This window comes from Leuciscus leuciscus (assembly GCF_965113295.1).
Source record: "Leuciscus leuciscus genome assembly, contig: HAP1_SCAFFOLD_334, whole genome shotgun sequence".
Classification (NCBI taxonomy): domain Eukaryota; kingdom Metazoa; phylum Chordata; class Actinopteri; order Cypriniformes; family Leuciscidae; genus Leuciscus; species Leuciscus leuciscus.
Window position 1 is genome coordinate 23,202 of NW_028118403.1, and position 23,437 is coordinate 46,638.

The 23,437-nt window shown below is 39.9% G+C and overlaps 1 protein-coding gene and 2 long non-coding RNA genes across 3 annotated transcripts in view; 2 read left to right on the plus strand and 1 right to left on the minus strand.

Moving 5' to 3' along the window:
• LOC309491534 overlaps positions 1–23,437 on the plus strand; it is a 53,091-nt gene that overhangs the window by 16,277 nt on the left and 13,377 nt on the right. The window lies entirely within an intron of this gene.
• LOC309491535 (outer dynein arm-docking complex subunit 3-like) lies at positions 1,268–22,810 on the minus strand. Its single transcript, XM_082190599.1, has 6 exons — positions 22,621–22,810; positions 20,679–20,792; positions 19,427–19,587; positions 19,176–19,329; positions 17,003–17,152; positions 1,268–1,480 (listed from the first exon to the last, which is right to left on the minus strand). Exons 1-6 carry the CDS (start codon positions 22,687–22,689, stop codon positions 1,388–1,390), a joined length of 741 nt encoding a protein of 246 aa, XP_082046725.1. The 5' UTR covers positions 22,690–22,810; the 3' UTR covers positions 1,268–1,387.
• Positions 4,735–6,150, plus strand: LOC309491536. Its single transcript, XR_014203167.1, has 2 exons — positions 4,735–5,371; positions 5,978–6,150. It is a non-coding gene; the product is annotated as an uncharacterized lncRNA (long non-coding RNA).

Below are 23,437 nucleotides of genomic sequence, written 5' to 3' on the forward strand. Positions count from 1 at the left end.
CCTCAGCCAGTTTCTTGTGCATGTTTTCATTCTCATGTTTCAGCTGGACGATGGTTTCTGTTCTTCTCGATGGCAGACAGTCTGAGAGCTTTCAAAATACGCGCTTCTTTTTCTCTCTAGTGGACAGAGAGAAACATTCAGCGGCCATGCGAAGTTGGGTGTAATATCATGCAATATTAACTTTCTGTAGACTATTTTACTGAGCTCTTTATTCAATTTAAAAGTAATATAAATGTATTAAACAGCTATAGAAGCAACTTTGCTATATAATAACTCCAGGCTGACATTACAACACATTGCCATCCTTGAGAATACATGATTAATAAGAACAATAATAAGAAAACAATTGAAATACTCATTATTCCACTACTGCCGCAATATTACTGACTATTTAAGCAGGTTTTAAGTTAACGTTAACTGTTTCAGCTTAATTGGCGAAATCTGTAATAAAAAACTTAAGTTACCCAGAAGTTGAATTTTTCTCTGGAGCTCGGAAACTGGATTATGGATAGCTTGCTTATTGATGCCAGGCATTTTTATGAATAGTTATTATTTTATAAAGGTTTAAATAAAGATTTCTGTCTCTATCTGTGTTACCGCCAGTAATTTGAAACTTGTTTGTCTAAAACTCGTTGCTTAGCAACTCAACCACAGTGTAGCTGGACGTTGGCTCATGAATATTAATTAAGTGACATACCTTTATGCTCGAGAAAGTGGACATTACGTGCATGAGCTAATTAATATTTATTATTTTCTCAACCTGATCACATCACAGAATTATTTAATATATTGTAAGAAAAAATGAAGTGGACGTCGAAGATCTAAAAAAATGAAGTTTATTACAGCATAGTAGTAGCAAGGTACACAAAGCACCTTGGGTTCACCGGCGTCAGAATGAACCCCGAACATACCCAATCCTAAACCTTTTATCCTGGTCTTAATGTAAATGAAGTTGCTCTTCTCGCAACAGCTGTGGTCTGTATGTTAATGAAATTAAGACACCCCATGGTCCGTAGTGTCCCACAGAAGGTTCTCTGTTATTCTTTCAAATAAGAACAGCCAAAGGTTAAAGTGATAAGATTGTTTGAAGTCCCTGTAATCAAGATGGTTATTGGTTGCCCTCTGTGATATTATTTACATATTACTGAGATTGGATGTAATTGTCTCTATATGATAATTAAGCTATTTTAAGTGAAGGAACATTTTGATATATATATATATATATATATATATATATATATATATATTGGAGTGGAAGTTGGGAACAGACCATAATTTCTTATAATATACACTCCGAAAAAAACAAGTACAAACTGAAAAATGGCTTTGTCACATGGATGCAAAATTCTTTCTATCAATCTTTTGGTCTTGTCCTAGTCCACTGTTTTCAGCCCCTCATTGGACTTCTTGAGGATGGGCAGTATCTCTGGCATGAAGTATGGTCTGTCCACTGTGCCATCATTGCGTTCAAGATCCTCCACTGTTGGAACAATTTAGGTTGAGGCAAACAATAGCATGATCTTAACATGAAACATTTGCCAAATAGTATAAATGCTAACAATGGAAGCATCACCTTAAGAGCAAAGAAAGGCTTGATCTCAACAAAGACTCTAGAGAGTTCAGTTTATTATGGAGATCACATTAACAACATGCAAAGATTGAGAAAAGTGAAGCACAGAGTTAGAAAAAGAGGCAATAGAGCGGCAAACAGCGACAAATATCAGGCATTGAAAAGGTTATAATCTGTCGATACAATAACCAGAGCAGACTAAAATATAGGGCAATACACCTTTTTTTTTAGTTCACTTACTTCAGGTGCTTTTTTCATGTTCTGTTACACTGCACCATGAAATGACCACATTAGGCATATCATTTTCACATTTTTCAGATACATTTCCACAAATTCTTACAAAATGACGTTTTGGTCCCGGCTGGTATGACTGTAAACAGATGGTTTTTTTTTTTGTTGCTGTAAACATAGCGATACTGCAAAATCCTTTTGCGTTCTTCAAAATAATTAAGAGATTGATAAGTAACAATAATTAGGCACAAGTCGAGCACCTACATTACACTTTTACATGTCCTTACATTAAAATGTTCTACATAAATCACAAGTGCTATGTAAGCATATCTAATGGGGTTTAGGTCCACGTAAACAATTGTCATCCGTTCAATCAACTCATACTTTGAGTAAAAGACTGTTTCTGTCCTATGTGTCATGCCGTCCATTATGTGCGCCTCTTCAATGCTCTTGATTTAGTGACGTCTCTTCTTCTTGCTCCTGCTTAAAGGAACACGCTGACTTTTTGGGACTTTAGCTTATTCACCGTATCCCCCAGAGTTAGATAAGTCCATACATACCCTTCTCATCTCTGTGCGTGCCGTAACTCTGTCTGACGCACCCACCGCTAGCCTAGCTTAGCACAAAGACTGGAGGTAAACGGCTCCAGCTAGCACACTGCTCCCAATAAGTGACAAAATAACGCCAACATTTTCCTATTTACATGTTGTGATTTGTATAGTCAAAGCGTGTACAAATAACAAGGTCACATGAGACACAGACATCTTCTAACCGTATACATACTGGGAACTATATTCTCAGAAGGCGAAGCACTGCTACTTCTGCGGAGTAAATATGAGCTTCAAACATACAGTGACTGGGTTGAAATAATACAACGCTTTAGTGTAAATAATGATAAATAACTACAGTGGCGATTTGAAGGAAAGGCTGTTACTGTACCGTATAAGTCTCAGTACTGGCCAACACTAATGTGAATAATATACAGTATATTAACCCTGAGAATATAAATATACCGTTTCCAACAAAGTCCAGCATCTTTATTGTTCCACATTCATAATGGCAGTCAATGAACTTATGAGAATATATATCTGAATGACAGCATCCAGTTTCTTCAGTTGTACTGATGTTGTTCACTCGATCTTATAGACTGTATCTGCATTTAAATGCCATTTGGATTAAACATGTTGATGTAATATCTGACATTTGAGACAGACAGCTGTTCTGCTGGATTCAGATTCAGAATCAGAATCTGGAGATATTCATAAATCATAGTTCATATATCGTTTATCTCCTCCATAACATAATTTGAGCGGAGGAGGACTTTTATTTTATTACTCTCAGTATTATCAGTGAAACTGTCATTTCAACTGGATTTGATTTTAATTTAATATGAGATTTTGATTCAATTTTTTTGCACTTGTCTCACACACGTTACGTGTTCCTGAAGAGAGATCGAGAGTCTGAAGCTCAACAGACACAAAGTGAACAAATTCAAATGAGTTGAGGGCAAGTTTCTCTGCAGCAGGTGCAAAATGCCTTCAAACCATGAGAAACTGCACAAATTGAGCTGTTGCAGATCTACACTCTCTCTCACACACACACACACACACACACACACACAGATGTGAGTTGAGAACAGCAGTGCCGTGCATGCGTACGTATCATAGACTGTAAAGAAATATGGACGTAGTGTCCGTGACGTCACCCGTAGGTTTCTGAAGGGCATTTTTGAAGCCTAAAGTGGGCGGAGCCGGCCGTCACCATATTGGCCTTGCGTCACTCCCGGATAACAGAAAATAGGCAAACAGGCGGGGCGTGAGTGGAGCTAAGAAGCCTGGCCATAAATATGAGCCTGGCTATCTGAAATCACCTAGCTCGACGTCATCGAGTTAGCTGATGATGTAAAGCCAATTAAAAGTTCCTATTTTTGCCCTTCGAAATATTATAATAGTTAAAAGACATGGCTACAAGTGAGACTGTGTATTACTTCGAGAGTGTTTGTGCGTGACAGTGATTTATGTGCATAACGTTACATGTCAGTCACTCTTTCATGGTCCGTCAGCGCGGCATCGCTCAAGTTCGTAGAGAGCTTATTCAGTCCATTTTAAATTCTGAATTTGGCCGCCTCTCAAATTGGTTAAACCATATATTGCCTTTGAAGTGCAAGTAAATGCGCTAGAAAATCCGCGCTCATTCATGTGCATTTAATGCATGGACGGAGAAAGCGCCGACGCCTGCATGATTTCATCTGACAGTACATAAGCATATTATAATCCATCTGTTCCATGATAGCAGAACGAACGGGCCTTTATTGATGTTTTAAATTTGAAAACCCCAAAAAGCAAAGAAATTGTCAGACATCCATCCATGTTCACAGAGGAAAACAACTGAAATACAGCGCTGGTTGTTGTCTCAAACGATAACGACGGAATCCAAAGACGTGGGCTTTGTACCCAAGTATAAAATTTTATGAAATAATCCCGAAAAAAAGCACAAACACTGCAGAGAAGGCAAGTTCAGCAGCTAACATTTGCTGAGGTGAAGTGACGGCTAGTAACAGCAGACAAACGGCTAGCATTGACAGCGGCAATCCATCTGTCACTCAAGTGGCCACGCCCTTAAATTTAAATATTAATCAACTAAACGGACGAGTTATAAAAAAAATTCACCCCCCTCACAGTTGTTATGAAGGGCAAAATTAGCTGTATAAACCAAAACCACATAGAGATCCAGGCTGTAAACATGTTTTTTTCTGCTGTAAAGTTGGTAATTTTTAGAGCCCGACCGATAAATCGGCGGGCCGATATTATCGGCCGATATTAGGCATTTTTCAAACTATCGGTATCGGCATTTATAATGGCCGATAAATGAATATTTAAAAATAAAATAAAAGCAGACGAAACACGCTTCAACCATGTTATGAGTGTTGGCGCTGCATAGTTTGTCCACCAGAGGGCACTATACAAGGAAGATCGCTCGGGCTAGAGGAGTGCATGAACAGAGTCCAGAGTTCACCTGAGTCGGGAGACGGCAGCGCCGGATGATTCTGTCAGCATTAAAGACTTTTAAAATAATTTAACTCGCGTTCATGTTTGAATGCCTTGTGTTTGTGATGCAAAAGACTATGCGCGCTAACCATTACCATAGTAAACATAGTAAACGCTTGAAGATACGCATAGTGTAAAAACATAGTACGCTTGAAGAAATCCGACCAATCATAAAGGCTATCACAGTCATGTTTTTATTTTATCTGTCAGTAGCCTACGTCTCGTCTCTTTATACCGGACTAACATAAAATAAAGCAACTTTTTTTTCGGGAGCTTCCTCTGTTTCTCTGACTGAAAATATCTGTATGGGAGTCGAGAGAGTGCTAAAGCTCCTCAGGTCGTATTTTTGGTGGCATATATTTGTAGAAATTATCATTCTTTCTAAATGTGATGTAAATATGTCCTGTAACTACCAGATAAACAGTAAGTTAACAGACGCGACTGAAGAAGTAAGTGTGTCCTCTTTCTTTTGTGAAATTGTAACCTGTGGTAAAACATCGATGCTTGGGTTTTAAATATTCAAGTAAACAACAAAAATGCCAGCAAACGGCCGCTTTTATCATGTTTGTTTTCAACGCTGTTTCCAGTGATTTCTGATTAGTTTTCTGCCTAAATAAAGTAATGATTACTGTATTTATAACTAGCATATCTGTAGTTCCAGTTTTTGAATTGTAAAATGTAAGTTAGGCACGCGAGGAGTGAACATTTAGACATAGAGAAAAAGTATCAAACAGCCTGTGCATAAAAGTTAGCTTTTCTTTTACACGTGTGTGAAATCCAAGTGTGCGTTGCTGACTTCGTTTAACCGCAGCATTAACGAGTCACATAATGTATTTAGTGCATCACTAAGTAGTAGATTTTAGAAGGCAGGCAGCAAATGATGATTGAAAATGGTTTGTTGTAGCTTGATGGAATAGATGGATAGAATTAAAAGAGTGCAGGTAAAGGGATAAGCAAGTTGACATTGTAATTATAAGGTAGCTTATAACATTGACATTTGGCAGACGCTTTTATCAAAAGCGACTTACATTGCATTTCAAGGTACACATTTACAATCTTATCAGTTCTTCACACACACACACACACACACAATTACATGATTTATTACTGTCAATATTAATAATAATAGTTGACTTTTTTGTTCAAAGGACTTTAAGTTTCATATCTTAAGTTTGTATTTTTATACATTATATTTATCAGAACTTTAATATATTCTGTTCTGTTGTGACAATAAAACAAACAAGTTTATTTTTAAACTGCATTATCATATTATTTTAGTAAGGCTGAGGACTCTTAAATAACGACAAATAACTAATGTTAGGGAAATCTGTTCATGTTTTGTTACGCGTTTCTGGATTTTTAAAAATATATATATATATATATATATATCGGCCGATATATCGGAATATCGGATTTTTAAATCACCAAATATTTGTATCGGTATCGGCCTTAAAAATCCTTTATCGGTCGGGCTCTAGTATTTTTAACATGAGGGAGATACAGATTTGACTCACTTCTGCAGCCAGGCCAAGCGGCCAGTTAATGAATTGCAGTTTAACTCACTTCCGTGTTGGTTTCAAGAGAGAGACGGGGAGGTTGCCACTTGGTACGTATACGTGTGTGTGCGTGTGTATGTCTGTTTGACTGTGTTGAGTGAGTGTGTGTGTGTAAGACTAAAACTATTGGTCAAAAAACATTTTCGTAAACTGAAATAAATGATACATTTTACCATAAATGAGAAACTAAAACTAAACAAAACTAACAACTGTTACTGAAAAACTAACCGAAATGAAATAATAATTATATAATTATAGTAATAAATAAGTATTTCCATCATTTCTAGACCTTATGCAAACACAACTGTACTTTAACACCAAGTAAGATAAGCATCATATATGAAACTAAACAAGACACCACAGATATTAGACAGGATACCACACTGAGCAGAAAACAGGAAAGAAAAACCAAATAGCCTAGCATGTCAAACCACAAACATTTGTCAGAATAGAAGAAAACTAAATGTCTGGTCTGAATAGAACACATGAATATATGAGTATAACTATGAGTATATGATATTAAAAGATGCAATAGACTAAAAGCATAAATGGATCAATACAAGAATAATGTGTGAAAGGATTAATCATAGAAATAACCATAAAAGAATAATCATACGCATAGTTTTTGTTTAACAAGATTTAATTTTTATTATGAATGAGTATGAATGAATAATTTGTACTTTTAAGTTGCATTTGTTTGGTTCTTTGTTCAATCTCAAACAATTATTATAACTATAATTACTAAAACTAAATATATAAAAACTAAATAGAAATGTGTTCACAAAATAAAATCTAAACAAACACTTGCATGTTATTTGTGAGGCTTTATCAATGTGAGGCTTTATTTTTTAGGCTTTTGGCGCTATAGCGAGCGATAACAAACATGCGTCTTTCGGAAGAACATTGAAGCCGGAACTACTTCTCTCTCTGTGTGCGTCTATGACGAGTCACGCAGGTACTGGGCTACTCCGCAGCGATCCGAACCAGGGTAAAATAGTCTCAATGTAATCACTTATTATAGGTGTACCATAGTGATTCAGGATAAGACAAAAACACGGTTTGGAAAATGGATTCATGATGAACTCGCTCATTATATAAATTTTGAACAGAAAAAAGTTAAGGACTTTTATTTAATGCAAATTGCTCAAAACTTTTCAAAATATGATGCGACCCCCCACAGAGCTCGCTGAGGCCCCCTTGTGGGCCGCGACCCCCCTGTTGGGAACCGATGCTCTACACGACATCTGCTGCTCCATATCGCTGCGTATCTGCTAACCCTCCTAATGAACATCTATGGAAAAGTGCCAGATATAAGTGGCTGTGGATGTAGTGTAACACTCCAATAGAATATTTTGTGGAGTTTACACTATATGAAGAGAACAATTGTCCCGTTTCTGAAATTAACAGTATGGAGGAGAAATAACAAATGTCAACACAAATAGTTAATCAGAAAACCCAAGTGTATTATACAAAACAAACAAAAATAACAATATGTATACAATTAACAATTTCACAGCGTTTACAATAGTGTGCGTGCGTGCGTACGTGTGTGTGTGTGTGTGATAAATCCTTAAGTCCAGCGTGCTGCGCGCTAGGTGCAAAGATCAGATCCCACTGGTGGTGTGGAGAATCCGTGAGCAGTTTCTGACTGTTTAAAGTCTTCCAGGAAAGTAATCCATCAATTCAAGATACAGATACAATATCATATATTGATGATGATGATTAGTGCACAACAAAAGGGTTAAATATATCATATATTTTTATTGACAAGAACACATTTCCTTTGCCAACACTTAGCGTCAGATAACTTAAAGACATTACTATACGCTGATTTCACGCAGCCGTTATTTTGAAATCGAAAGCGAGGCTCCGGTGGGAAGAAAACCGGAAGTGTCGCCTTTAATCACAGGAGAGTCGGTAATGCGATGGCGTATTGTTGTGTTTAATGATATTGTGTCAATTCTAAAAATGTACAAACATTTCTTTCATACTTTAGACTATATACAGTGAAATTCATTTATAAATAAAATATTTTTTTTATATATAATTCAGAATGTAAAAAACGAAGCAGGAATGAACTATATACATATCCTATATTGGATATTAACATCCAATAGTGTAAATCGCGGCAGCAGCTTTAGGTTGGTAATCCAAGGCATTGTTGTTTATCTTTACTTCCGGGGTTCTTCCAACCGGAGCCTCACTTTCGATTTCAAAATGGCGGCTGCGTGAAATCAGCGTATTGCTACATTGCTATGCCATTGCTACACTTTCTATGACTGCTCCAGAGACGACTTGTTGCTAATTTTGCTCATACACACACCCACCCACCCACACACACACACCAACCTGGACCTGGAGGTGGACACACACACACAGACTCAGACACACACACCAACCTGGACCTGGAGATAATAATAATAATGTCTAGTCTGATTAATAATAATAATAATGTCTAGTGAGTCTGGTTCGATTCTGATTCGGTTACTTGCGCTTCGTGAGGCGTAACTTACACGCACACACACGCAAGGTCTCTCGCCTCCTCTCTCGCTACGTATGCGCGCTCTTGCTCGCTCGCTCTAGATTCCGGGAGATTTTAACTAATTTGCGGGCATCAGGGAGCCGCTATCAACATGCGGGAGACTCCCGGAACTTCCGGGAGAATTGGGATGTCTGCCGTTGCCATGATTTTTGGAATGACTGATCGCGAGAGGAAAAAATGACGTTAGTCGCATAACATTGGATAATGTAAAGAAACGGCGTCATTTCGCAATAGTTTTTTATCGATATTTAGAAAAGAATCGCAAAAGTTTTGCGCGAATCTGTAATGGAAACGCGACAGCGTTTAACATAGACTAACTTCTCAAGAGTTATGTTGTGCAACAGTGTTCATTATACTGTGATGAATGTGGGGATTTATCTTTGTGTTCGGCTTTGATGCCGCCCATTTGAACCTTTCTGCAGCACTTTGTCGTATTGACTGAAGACAGGGATAATTGATTTCACCTGGAGTAGAGGATATTTAAGAGAGGAGAGGTGAGAGAATGGGCTCTCGACAGTGGTGAACGTGACTGGCTTTTCCGCGCTCGGCAAATAAATGGGTACGCTTGGTGTTGCTCGAGACCGTTAGGGTTTGTCCAGCAACGAAGATAGCTAGATAGATTGTATCGGTGTAGTTAGATAATAGTGGGACGGGTGTAGGAGCGCTGGCCACATGTTCCCGGAGCGGTTTTAAGAGCTGCGTTGCACAAAGAGACATTGTGATTCCCAAAGAGAAACGTGCTGCACAAAGAGGACTAATTAATGCCAGTTCCATTATGATTAATCGCTGCGACTGTGGGACGCGAATAACTTGAAGAAGAGCGCGTGCTGTCTCTGTGGACAAATTCGGCACGGCTGATTCTTTTCCCTAGACCCCGGGATGGGGTCTTGTCTCCTGGAAACGGGGAAGTGGTTTATATTTTAATATTTCATGTGTGGTGTGAGTGTGACTGTTGTGGTTTCAGAGTTTTAGACGTTATATGGACATTATACTTCGGGTACGCTGGACTGGGGACGTGCTGATTTTTCCACTTGATAAACTGCTTGCTGTTTGATCACGATTGCTATTGTGCCGTGCGGGGCTGAGGATAACCACTGGAGTGCAGTGTAGTGACGTTTTTGGAGTTTCACTTGTGTATCGCCGTTTGCCTTAGTGGGAGCGTACTGAGTAAATGTTTGTTCAACTTCTTTAAATGCTGCTTTACATAATGAGTATATTTTTCTAAATTAACTTGTCAATAAAGTGATTATTTCCATAAAGTCTGGTGTGTGATGTACCCTCTGTCCTCCAGAAAATTTGGTTAAACCTCTTAAAAATAGAAAGGTTTACTACACTGGTGGCAGCGGTGGGACGATAAATAAATAAATAAATATGGAGGGAGGGGGTATGTCTGTGTCCCAATTAGGGGCGAGTTCATCGGTTTCAAATGGTGATATGATAGCTGCTAACTCTAATGTAATTTCAGTTCCTCGCCCCCTTTTCATGCCAGAAACATTTACTGGGGTGGGACGGGAATGGTCTGAACAATTTGAGATGGCGGCGCAAGTAAATGGGTGGGATAATGAGCTTAAGTTAAAGTTTATGTCTTTATTATTTTCGGGTCGAGCCAGGGATATTTATGGTGGACTTCCTTATGAAGCAAAGAATAATTATGTTCTTTTAAAAGATGCAATGGGTAAGTGTTTAGAGCCTTGTGAGAGTGCAGACTGGAATCGGGTGAGCTTTTCCTCCCGACGTCGGCTCCATAACGAGACTGCTCGTGAGTTTGGTAATGCATTAAGACGCTTGATTTATAAAGCTTACCCTTCTGCTGATGGTGCTACGCAAGATTTACTGGCTCATGATCACTTTGTTGCACACGTAGGTAGCGGTGACATACGTATACATTTGCGTAGTGCAAAACCTGCCACTTTGGAAGGCGCAATTAATTTAGCATCTGAATTGGAACTTATTCGGAATTTAGAACATACACATTGTTCAGATTCTAAAGTTCGTGGTCTGAGTCTGCAGAATTCATCGGATAAGGTTGAAGTTTTACTGGGCATAGTGGAGGAGTTGCGTCAGGAGGTTAAGGCTTTACAAGTTACTGTAAAGGATATACAGGTGAAGTCTGCACGCACCACTCCTCTGAAAAATTCATCTGAGCCACAGGACCGTTTTCGGACCGAAGCATGTTGGGAATGCGGTTGTACTAGACACTTGCGCAGAAATTGCCCTTATTTGCAGGGAAACTAGAGGGGGCGGGCACAACAGGCCAAATGTCTGCCCCCACGACTGTGTCTGATAAATTGGCCTCAGTTTCTTCAACCGATGCTGGAGTTTTTCTGACTGGTAAAGTAGGTGGGTGTGAAACACGTTTATTGATTGACACTGGTGCACAGGTTTCTATTGTACCCAAGCAGTTTTGGCTAAAAGTAACTAATGGGGGGTCCTGTTTAGATGGATATCAGGGCAGAGTAGCTGTGGCGAATGGTGGAGAAATGGTAATTTTGGGTCGTTGGCAGACTGTATGTCAATTTGATTCTTTGGCTGTTGTCGCTGAGTTTTTGGTGGCTGATGTTACCCCCCAAGAATTACTGTTGGGTACAGACTTTCTTTCCAAATTTGGGGCAGTTATTGATCTGGGTGAAAAATGTTGCCGGTTAAAGAAGCTCCCCTTGTTTAGTGAAGATGGTAGTGGACAACCTAAGGTAGTTAGGGTGCAGGCAGATATTATGATTCCTCCTCGTACTGAAGCTATTGTACCTGGTAAAGTAGAAGGACTTCTTCCACAACATTATGAGGGTATGGTGGAGCCTTTCTCCATCATGCTCCCAACATGTGACGTTTTGGTAGCTCGAGTGGTTTGTAAGGTTGAGGAAGGGGTTGTGCCAGTGCGAGTCATTAATGTGTCAGAAGATAATTGTGTTTTAAAGCAAAATATGAAGATTGGCACTTTTTTTCCCGATGTAGAGGTAGGGGATAGTGCGTTGACTACCAAAGTGAATGAGTCAATTTCCTCCCCTCCTTTGACTGTAGACTATTTAGTGTCACATTTTGGGTTGAAGGATCGGGGGTTTAATTCTAGTCAGATGCGGGCAATTGCGGAGTTATTACATCGTAATGCGTCTGTATTCAGTAAGGGGGATAATGATTTGGGGAGAACTCATCTTGCTTTGCACAAAATAGATACTGGCTCTGCACAGCCTGTTAAATTGCCCCCTCGGCGTGTACCTTTGCACCTCCAGCAGGAGGTTGTTGAGCAGATAAAACAGATGCAAGATAATGACATTATTCGTCCATCATGTAGTCCGTGGGCAGCACCTGTGGTTTTGGTCAGAAAAAAAGATGGCAGTCTTCGTTTTTGCGTAGATTATCGTAAACTAAATGACGTTACAAGGAAGGATGCATATCCCCTCCCTAGGATTGACGATGCTCTCGATAGCCTAACAAATGCCTGTTGGTTTTCTACTTTAGACTTGGCAAGTGGCTACTGGCAGGTGGAGGTGGACCCTCAGGATAGACCTAAGACTGCATTCATTTCTCGTCAGGGTTTATTTGAATTTAACGTTTTAAGTTTTGGGTTATGTAACTCTCCAAGCACTTTTCAACGCCTGATGGATGTTGTTTTGGCTGACCTGCAGTGGACCACTTGTTTAGTGTATCTAGATGACATCATTGTTTTTGGGCGAACCTTTCAAGAGCATCTTCAGAGGTTGGATGAGGTTCTTTTGAAACTTCGTCATGCTAATCTTAAGGTTAAACCTTCCAAGTGTACCCTTTTTTCCTCCCAAGTGCAATACCTGGGTCACGTGATATCTTCTGAGGGAGTAATGGCAGATCCATCTAAGGTAAAAGCAGTACGGGCTTGGCCTACACCTAAAACCCAGACGGAGGTGAGAAGTTTTGTAGGATTAGCCTCCTATTATAGAAGATTTATTAAAGGGTTTGCTGAGATTGCTCGCCCTTTACATCAGCTCACCGAAAAGGGAAAAAGATTTGGTTGGGGGGAGGACTGTCAAGAGGCCTTTCAACAATTAAAAGCTAGTCTTATTAGTGCTCCCGTTTTGGCCTATCCAGACCCTAAAAAGCCATTTATTTTAGACACTGATGCCAGTGATGTGGGAATCGGGGCTGTATTGTCTCAAGAGGATGGGGGTTTGGAGCGGGTGGTGGCGTATGCTAGTAGAGCTTTGACTAAACAAGAACGGAAGTATGCCACCACAAAGAAGGAGCTGCTTAGTGTGGTAACTTTTACAAAGCACTTTAAACATTACTTGCTTGGGAGGGAGTTTTTGTTGAGAACTGATCATAGTTCATTGCGCTGGCTGCATAACTTCAGTGGGGTGGAGGGGCAGTTGGCTCGCTGGTTAGAGCAACTGGCCAACTTTCAATATAAGATCATTCATAGACCGGGGAAGCAGCATGCCAATGCTGATGCTCTCTCAAGGCTCCCCGGATCTGGGAGTGGAAGCAACAGGGAGGAGAGTGGTAATTTCCCTCAGTCTAAGGTACAAGTTACAGTAGTTCGAGCAGTGAGTGAGGCTGATGGAATGGGGGGTCCCATAAGGGAAATGCAGGAGATCGAAGATGATTTGGTTAAGGCTCAGCAAGAGGACCCAAATATTCGGCTGCTTATTCAGTTGAAAAATGGGTCAGGGGATGATTGTAGGGAAGCTGAGCTAAACCCTGCCCTTGTTAAGTATTTGCCAGTGTGGGACCAATTGCAGATCCAGAATCAGCGGTTGGTGAGGATACCTCCAGCAAATTCCGACGCTGTTTCGGCAATACAGGTGGTTTTGCCTAGAAGTCTGGTTCCAGGGGTGTTGTCCATGCTGCATAATACATCCACTGGGGGGCATTTAGGGATCCATAAGTTACAAGCTAAGGTGAAGGATCGTTTTTATTGGCCTGGGTGGTTTGGGGATGTTAAAAAATGGTGTAGGGAGTGTCATGATTGCGCTTCTCGAAAGGCTCATGGAAAGGCCCCTTGTGCCCCTCTTCAGATGTCTGTTGTATCCCGCCCATATGAACGTGTGGCTGTAGATATACTGGGCCCATTACCAGAGACTCTAAATAAAAATAAGTATATTTTAATTATTGGTGATTATTTTTCTAAATGGACCGAAGCATTCCCTCTTCCTAATCAAGAGGCTCAGTCCATTGCTAGAGTGTTGGTAGAGGAGTGGGTGTGCCGGTATGGAGTACCGCGGAGTTTGCATTCGGATCAAGGGAGAAACTTTGAGTCTAACCTGTTTAAGGAGTTGTGTAGATTGCTGCAAATAAACAAGTCTCGTACTTCTCCGTATCGCCCTCAATCTGACGGGCTAATAGAACGGTTTAATCGCACTTTATTATCAATGCTTTCATTGTTTGTGGATGAAAATCAGATGAACTGGGATAGGTTGCTGCCATATGTGATGATGGCCTATCGTAGTAGTGTGCAGACAAGCACTGGGTTTACACCGTATAAGGTGTTATTCGGGCAGGAGATGGTCCTTCCAGTGGATATTATGTTGGGAGTAGATAATATGCAGAAATTTCAGTCTGTAAATGAATATGTGGCTGGAGTAGCAGAAAGTTTATCTACAGTGGTAGAAGCAGTAAAAAGGCATCAGAGTCAAGCGTCTCAGCGACAGAAGACATGTGCTGATTTTCGAGCAAATTTCCACTATTATGTAGTTGGTGAATTAGTTTGGATTCAAAACAAAGCACGTAAACGGGGTGTGTGTCCTAAGTTGCAGAGACGATTTAAGGGGCCATTTAAAATCTTAGAAAGGGTGTCGGATGTGCTGTATAGAGTACAGCTCTCAGAGGGGGGTTCTGAGAGTGTTGTGCATTTCAATCGAATGAAACCTTATGTTGCTTGTTCTGTTTCAGAATCTATGGGGCAGGATGACCAAATTACTCCTGTGGACCGGGCTGCTGAACGACACCCGGAGGTCCAAAGCCGTGCAGAAGGACATGATTTCATATGGGGGTATCATCAACCTGCTGTTCCAGAGGCTGTCCAGACAAGAGAGAAGCCTGCTGCATTTAGCATCGAAGGAAATCCACTATCGAAGTCTTCTGTGGAAGGTGGTCTTTCCAGGGGAAATGTAAATCCTGCTCCTGTGGACACCGGTTTAGGTGAGATGCAGCAGGAGAGTGGGCACCAGAGGATGGAAGTTGGAGGCTCCCTTCCAGAGCTATGTCCACAAAGGATGCAGCCAGCTCGTTCTCGGAGACCACCAGCTTGGTCTAAGGATTATAATTTGATGTGACTCGAGGACGAGTCCGGTCTACCCGAGGGGAGGGGATAGTGTGATGAATGTGGGGATTTATCTTTGTGTTCGGCTTTGCCGCCCATTTGAACCTTTCTGCAGCACTTTGTCGTATTGACTGAAGGCAGGGATAATTGATTTCACCTGGAGTAGAGGATATTTAAGAGAGGAGAGGTGAGAGAATGGGCTCTCGACAGTGGTGAACGTGACTGGCTTTTCCGCGCTCGGCAAATAAATGGGGACGCTTGGTGTTGCTCGAGACCGTTAGGGTTTGTCCGGCAACGAAGATAGCTAGATAGATTGTATCGGTGTAGTTAGATAATAGTGGGACGGGTGTAGGAGCGCTGGCCACATGTTCCCGGAGCGGTTTTAAGAGCTGCGTTGCACAAAGAGACATTGTGATTCCCAAAGAGAAACGTGCTGCACAAAGAGGACTAATTAATGCCAGTTCCATTATGATTAATCGCTGCGACTGTGGGACGGGAATAACTTGAAGAAGAGCGCGTGCTGTCTCTGTGGACAAATTCGGCACGGCTGATTCCTTTCCCTAGACCTCGGGATGGGGTCTTGTCTCCTGGAAACGGGGAAGTGGTTTATATTTTAATATATCATGTGTGGTGTGAGTGTGAGTGTGACTGTTGTGGTTTCAGAGTTTTAGACGTTATATGGACATTATACTTCGGGTACGCTGGACTGGGGACGTGCTGATTTTTCCACTTGATAAACTGCTTGCTGTTTGATCACGATTGCTATTGTGCCGTGCGGGGCTGAGGATAACCACTGGAGTGCAGTGTAGTGACGTTTTTGGAGTTTCACTTGTGTATCGCCGTTTGCCTTAGTGGGAGCGTACTGAGTAAATGTTTGTTCAACTTCTTTAAATGCTGCTTTACATAATGAGTATATTTTTCTAAATTAACTTGTCAATAAAGTGATTATTTCCATAAAGTCTGGTGTGTGATGTACCCTCTGTCCTCCAGAAAATTTGGTTAAACCTCTTAAAAATAGAAAGGTTTACTACAATACTAACCATTCAACTCCGGATTGATTCTGGAATCTTCGGCTTAGCTGGGGGAATAAGCATTAAGCACCGGCAACAATCCGTCCTCTAACTAACGCATGCTCATGTTTTGATTCAGATCGTGCTCGAAGAGGAGGGGGCTAGTCGTGCCTCCGTTGTCAGTTTGTGAGAGAGAGGGAGGAGGGAGCAAGCTGCGCGCAGCTCTACAATAAAATAAAATGTTACCCATATTAAAATAGTAAAAAAAATCGGAATCAATCCATGGCGGTCAGCGTTGGTATTGTGGCGGGCCGCCACAAATTAATGAATGTGTGGGAAACCCTGTAATCAACACTGAGAAGGTTTGAGCTCCACTGAAGGACTTCATATTGTCATTAAAGCTGCTTATGGGCTAAACATTCATTTTCTTCACAGGGATTGTGAGAGACATTGTTACTTCAATGTATATGTAATGAGTGATTATAATCAAGGTATTAATCAATATTTTTCCTTCTAAATATCAAATGAGTTAAATGACTTCTCTGGGGATTTTACTTTGTTATAGAAGTTACCAGTGTGATTACTGAAATGTTCTTTTCATGTATTCTTTAATGTCTGTGTTTGATATCTGAATGCAATAACAGTGCTTGCTCATTTAGCCCGGCTTCCAGAAATGAAATATGGATTTGTTTTGTGTTTGAGAAAGGTCTTCAACGTGTTAAAACATAGGGTCATTGAAGCCAATAGTTTAAGGGACCATTTCTTTGAAAAAAACCAAAATACAATAACAGCAACTTGACTAATCATTGTTCCTCACCTCCTCTTCCTCTATCTCCTTCAGGATGGTTGCCAGATCTTTGCCCTGTAGTTCCTCCTTCAGCAGCATCAGTTTCTGCTCAACCTCAGACAACAGCTGCAGTGTTTGTTCTTCTGAGTCTGGAGTCAGCTGTGGTGTCGGACCCTTCATCTGCCAGAGACCAAGAGGAATGCTCAGACATTTCATGCATGCATCATTTGAATGTAAAATTAAAATTAAAGGGATGGTTCAGAGTAAATTCAACCCAGGGTCCTTTGCACCATGACCTCAAGCCAAACACCCCTGGAATGCTTGAGGTCATGGTGCAAAGGACCCTGGGTTGAATTTACTCTGAACCATCCCTTTAATTTTATGAAGAATACTTTCTGTGCACCAAAAAAACCAAAATGTCAACTTTTTGAAGAAGAAGATGGCTTAGTGTACAGCCGAATGGCTTAGTGCAGGTGCTAATGGATCAAGGTTGATCAGTTTGCCCTTCTTCTTTGTAATGCAAGTCTTTGGTCAATGGTTGCTTGGTCAATGATTGACTCCGACTGCTGCTTCAGCTTGACACGGGTGATGACATCCTCATCATTGCTCCTGTTGTCCTCATCTGTTGACAGAAAAGACATCCAGGTGTGTTAGGTGTGTGTCACCTCTGTCTGCTAAACGTAATAGTTCTGTTATTGTTCCATATGGATCAACAGCATTCATAGTTCCCATGTACCAGTAGGCCAGTCTCTCAGTCACACACACATTCACACGTAAACGTGATCTGGCCTTTGAGACATTAACAAATCCACCACCACTCTGTACAACAGAAGGGTGAGCTTTAACTTCCACACAGTGTACAGATTAAGGAATGGAACTAAATCAGAACAGCACAGGTGAACATCTTGATAAGAGGGAGCTTTTGAACTGTGTACATCAAAAAACACATGGCCGTTCCTGGTCAAGAGCTTTCCAAGTTCACAAATCAGTGATCACTGGTGCAAAATGAAAATCAGAGTGCCCAAGATAAAGAAGTATAATGGGAAAAAAAGTTTTAAACACATACAGTATGCCAAGTTCTTAGATATACTGTATGTAATCTTTGTATCCGTGTTGATTTCATATGGCTTTTATGTTCAACAAGAAGTTTAAATTTAACAAATGTCATGTGGTGTAACCATCAAGTAAAAACTAATAGCATATTTTATTTATACCTCGATGAATGATAAAATATATTTTTCAAGCTAAAAATTATTTGTAAATATATCAAGTAGGATTTTTTATTGAGGAGTTTTTTTTTTACTATATGATATGTGTGACTTCACGCCCCAAAAAGCTTAATTCAGATATAGGACACATGTATGGAAGCCCATTTCCGCCATTAAGCAATAATTATGAGATAAGAAGTCAGTTATGGCATAACAAATTTAAATGATCAAGAAAAGTCATAAGTATTACAAAGCGTTGAAATTATGAGATAAAAAGTCAATTATGGCATAAAAATTTAAATTGTCAGGAAAAGTCACAATTACAAAAAGTTTTAATTAAAATATAAAAAGTAAATTATAACATAAAAAGAGTAAATGAAAACAAAAAGTTATAGAAAAAAAATCATAATTGTGATAAAACATTTAGACTTTTTATCTCATAATTATGACTTGGTATTTCACCAAAGCATGATTTTTTTTCTTATGTGGCAGAAATGAGATTCCATGGTGATATGAGCTAGTGTCTCACCATCAAAAGAGTCCTGTTTCTGGTCCTCACGGAACAGAATGCGCGTGTTATCCTTGGGTAGATCTTCTGCTATCTTGGCAAGGAACTGCAAAGGGTCATGAAATAAACAACATATTAGTAATATTAGTAAGCGTTATTTTACAACTTCCAAAAAAGTAAAATATGACATATATTCCTAAAGTAAACAAAACAGTCAATGTTTCACTAGTTACAAATCTTCTACAAGCCAAAATACAATAACAGCAACTTGACTAATCATTACTGTCCATTTTGTTTTTTTTGGTGCACAGAAAGTATTCTTCATAAAATTAAAGGGATGGTTCAGAGTAAATTCAACCCAGGGTCCTTTGCACCATGACCTCAAGCCAAACACCCATGGAATGCTTGAGGTCATGGTGCAAAGGACCCTGGGTTGAATTTACCCTGAAACCAGGGGGTTTATGTATTTGACAAGATTCATTAGTACCAGTGGTATGTGTTGAAGTTTTTCACTGAGGTGCTTCACTCCTGCTTTGGCAGCGTTCAGTGCATGTTTGAGTCCGTACAGACGATCTTTAGCTGCATCACGGCGCTGCTGCGTCTGCTCAAGCTGCTGCTGAAGCTCACAAACCTGCAGAGAGCTGACCGAGGACAATAATGTTATGTTACTATTCAGTCACAATAACAGAGAATGTGAAGTGATATCATATTCACACTGTCTACAATGTCTGCTCTTACCTTGAGAGTTCAGTTTCTACTGAGTATTTCATATCCTGAAGCTGAGTTTGAAGCATATTCCTCTCTTCCTTCAGTGGAAGCAGCAAACTCTCATTTTCTGCCTTCATCTTCAACAAACGTTCCTGTGTTTTTCTCCGAGAGATAAACAGGCCCACTAGTTCCTATTACAAGAGAAATCAGGAATACACATTGCTTAACACAAGAACAGAATAAACATTGCTTAACAAGGAGTAATCTATAATATACTTCAATGTATATGTAATGAGTGATTATAATCAAGGTATTAATCAATATTTTTCCTTCTAAATATCAAATGAGTTAAATGACTTCTCTGGGGATTTTACTTTGTTATAGAAGTTACCAGTGTGATTACTGAAATGTTCTTTTCATGTATTCTTTAATGTCTGTGTTTGATATCTGAATGCAGTAACAGTGCTTGCTCATTTAGCCCGGCTTCCAGAAATGAAATATGGATTTGTTTTGTGTTTGAGAAAGGTCTTCAACGTGTTAAAACATAGGGTCATTGAAGCCAATAGTTTAAGGGACCATTTCTTTGTTAAAGCCTTACTTTCCAGTTAGACTAAAGTGTAGCTCTCCTTGAGAGAAAGAATGCATTATCTTGATGTTTTGAGAGGACTCTCCTGTTTATAGTTAGAGCCTGGCCAAATCCAACCTTAGAGAAGCTGTGTGTCGGTGTGTGTGTGTGTGTGTGTGTTAGTCTTCTTGGTTACAGGTTAAGGAACCACTGGCATTATTGGAGATTGACTGAGTTATTGTTCTGGACATGCTGGCGCCCAGCAATGCAGATCTGTGACCTGGAAGGTCACGACGTGTCTAACTTCAGGGTCTGAGTGTCAGCGGCATAATCGATAGAGATATGCTTCCGTCTATATGTATATGTGTGGAAAATTACTATGTTTATCTATTTCTTAGCCAATCAGAAACTGCAACCTGAATAAAGGACGTAGCTTAGACCTTGGTGAAGGGTATAACTGCTGTGTGTGTGTGTGTGGTGTAGGATATAACTGCTGTGATCTTTGTAACTGTAAGTGGGGCGGCCTACGAACTACTGTGTGAGTCTTGAAGCTGAACTTCTGCTGATGAAACTGCAAACTATCTTCAGTAAAACTTTTCTTTAATTTATTATAATTCTGACTCCGGGGTCTTCTTTCAAACATCTGGTCCTTGTGTCCTAAACTGTTACTCCCCTAACACACTGAAAACAGTTGAATGTTGTGTTGTGTGTCCTCACCCGTGGGTCTGTGACTCCAGTGGCCTCTCTGATTTGCTGGAAAGCTTCCTCAAAAGGAGAGATGGCTTCCACTTCTTCTACTGCGTTGGCCTCGCTGCTCAGCTCGTCGGGGAGCTATTTTTCAACATTGATAATAATAAAAAAGGTTACTTGAGCACCAAATCCATATTAGAATGATTTCTGAAGAATCATGTGACATTGAAGACTGTATATGATGCTGAAAATATAGCTTTGCATCACAGGCATAAATTATATACTTAAATAGAAAACAGTTATTTTAAATTGTAATAACATATTTCGCAACATTACTTTATTTCTCATCAAATAAATGCAGCTTTGGTGAGCATAAGAGACTTAATATCGTAATTATTCCAAGCTTTTGACCGGAAGTGTATATACTTATAAATAGTTGAATTGTCTATTTTATTTTATTGTTGTGAGCTTTGCAGCATGCTAACACAAAGCTCTATTAACATCAATTGGGAGTCCAGTCTCCTGTGCACTTCACATGAGAAGTGCTATTAGTATGACACACATATCTTTATGCTTATTAGAGTATTACATTGTTATCTGATGTGTGATGGATGATGCTCGCTCTTCTCTTCCTCTCCTTTGCCTGAGCAATCCTCTCCTCCTGCTGCTTCTTGTAGAGGGAGAGGATTTTCTCTCGCTTTCTGCGCTCTCTGCACACTAGGGCTGCATCTAACGATTATTTTTGTTGTCGATTAATCTATCGATTATTTCTTAGATTAGTCGACTAATCTAACGATTATTTTTCCGATTAATCTAATGATTATTTTTGGGATTAGCTGATTTATCCATTGGCAAACTTTCCAATAAATAATAAGTACAACAATATATCAGCTGTATTTTGAAGAGGGTAGTGCATCTGTATATTATTTTAACATGAAATCTATGAATGATGACAAAAAAAAAATTCTTTCAGAAAGGGTAATTGTCATTTTATTATGAAATATGCGAACAGGAAGCATTTTAAACTTTATTTTTAACTAATGGTACTATTGAAAAAAATGTAAGATACACAGGCCCATTTAGGAAATGTGTTTACTATAATCTGTTATTAATTACCGTAGTGGGAGTATGATTTACTCAATTAACTTGTCCGAAAATGCACTTGTGTTTATCTGCAAAAAGGTTCACATACACTAGATTGCAGCCTATAGGCTACTGTTAATGTTAATATAACGTTAGTCGTTTGTTTTTAAAGTCTACATTAGAGACCTGCGCAGGACGGATTTCTCCCTTAATAATTCCTAAAAAGCTGACATCTCAGTTCATCGCGATCTCACAGATTAACTCTGTTATTATCAATGAAACTGGCTGCACAATGAATCTTTCATAATATCTACACTTTGTTTGCTATAATCAGATGATTTGCCAGTATGCAGAATTCAGCACTGAACAAAAAGTCCATTTTGAGCGGTGAGGGGATTCTAGCATAAATGCATCTGATTGGCGTTCAAGAAATCAACACATATGTCTGTGATTGGCTACATTGTTCAACGCTGCAAACATGTTATAAATAGATAGAGACTCTGGCCTGTAAATCGTTTCTATTTTGTTTTAGTTGTTCTTGTTGCTTTTGTCAAACAGATGAATGACAATTTATTCGTTTTTAGATGTTCAATGTATAGATAATTCTATTTTGCGGGAGTTCCGCGAATCGTTTTATTCTCCCGCAACCAGCACACACACGAGTGCATTACCGCCCGCGCCCGGCCATCAGATCTATGTTCCCGGCTCCCGCGCCGCACTCTGTTGCGTTGTGACCCGCGGGAGTGCAGGTCTCTAGTCTACATGTGCATACACAACTTTTAAAAACTGGCAAATGAAAGCTTCGTTAACAGATTTAAGTTTAAGTTATAAATTAAAGTCCATTTTATTGTCACCGAATGGGGCATAGTTTGCATAGTGAAAGCACCTTTCTGTTCGGCCGTAGTGGTAAAGTATTCCCATACTTTGGATGATCGTGGTCTGTCATTTTCACCATGAGAGGGAGCAGAAGCCGCCATTACTCGATATTTAAACGTAAATAATTACGCGTCGACGCATTTCATGCGTGTCGACGTATTTTCATAGTCGACGTAATCGATGACTTCGACGCGTCGTTGCGGCCCTACTGCACACCTTCTCGTCCTGAAGCTGCAGCTCAGCCTGGACACACACACACACACACACACACATCTTAATGAAATGAGGCATTTATAGAGCGCTCTCCCCTCAACCACCACCAGTGTGCAGCATCCACTGTCAGAACAATGGCGCCAGTGCGCTCACCACACACCAGCTATAGGTGGAGAGGAGAGAGAGTGATAAAGCCATTTGAAAGCATGAGGATTCTTATTCGTAGGCCATGATTGATAAAGGCCAATGGAGGGAATTTGGGCAGGACACCGGAGTTACACCCCTACTCTTTACGAGAAGCATTACTTGCACAACCTTTACCATGGCACACTTACACGTATGCTTGCTTTATTATCTCATTACATTTTTTGGTTACACTTTATTTTACGGTGTCATTGTTACAGTGTAATTATATATTTAAGTACTGAGTAATATTAATTAAGTGCAAGTACTTACTATTCATGAATATCAGTCACGTGACCTCTTACGTCATCCGCTCTTTTTCCAGTTGACGGCCGCCATCTTGAGTACCTACCGAGTACTGTCTATGGTACTGACAAACCTATTATCTCAAGTCTTGTTAGAAAACAAACAAAAAAATAACTATTCTTGAA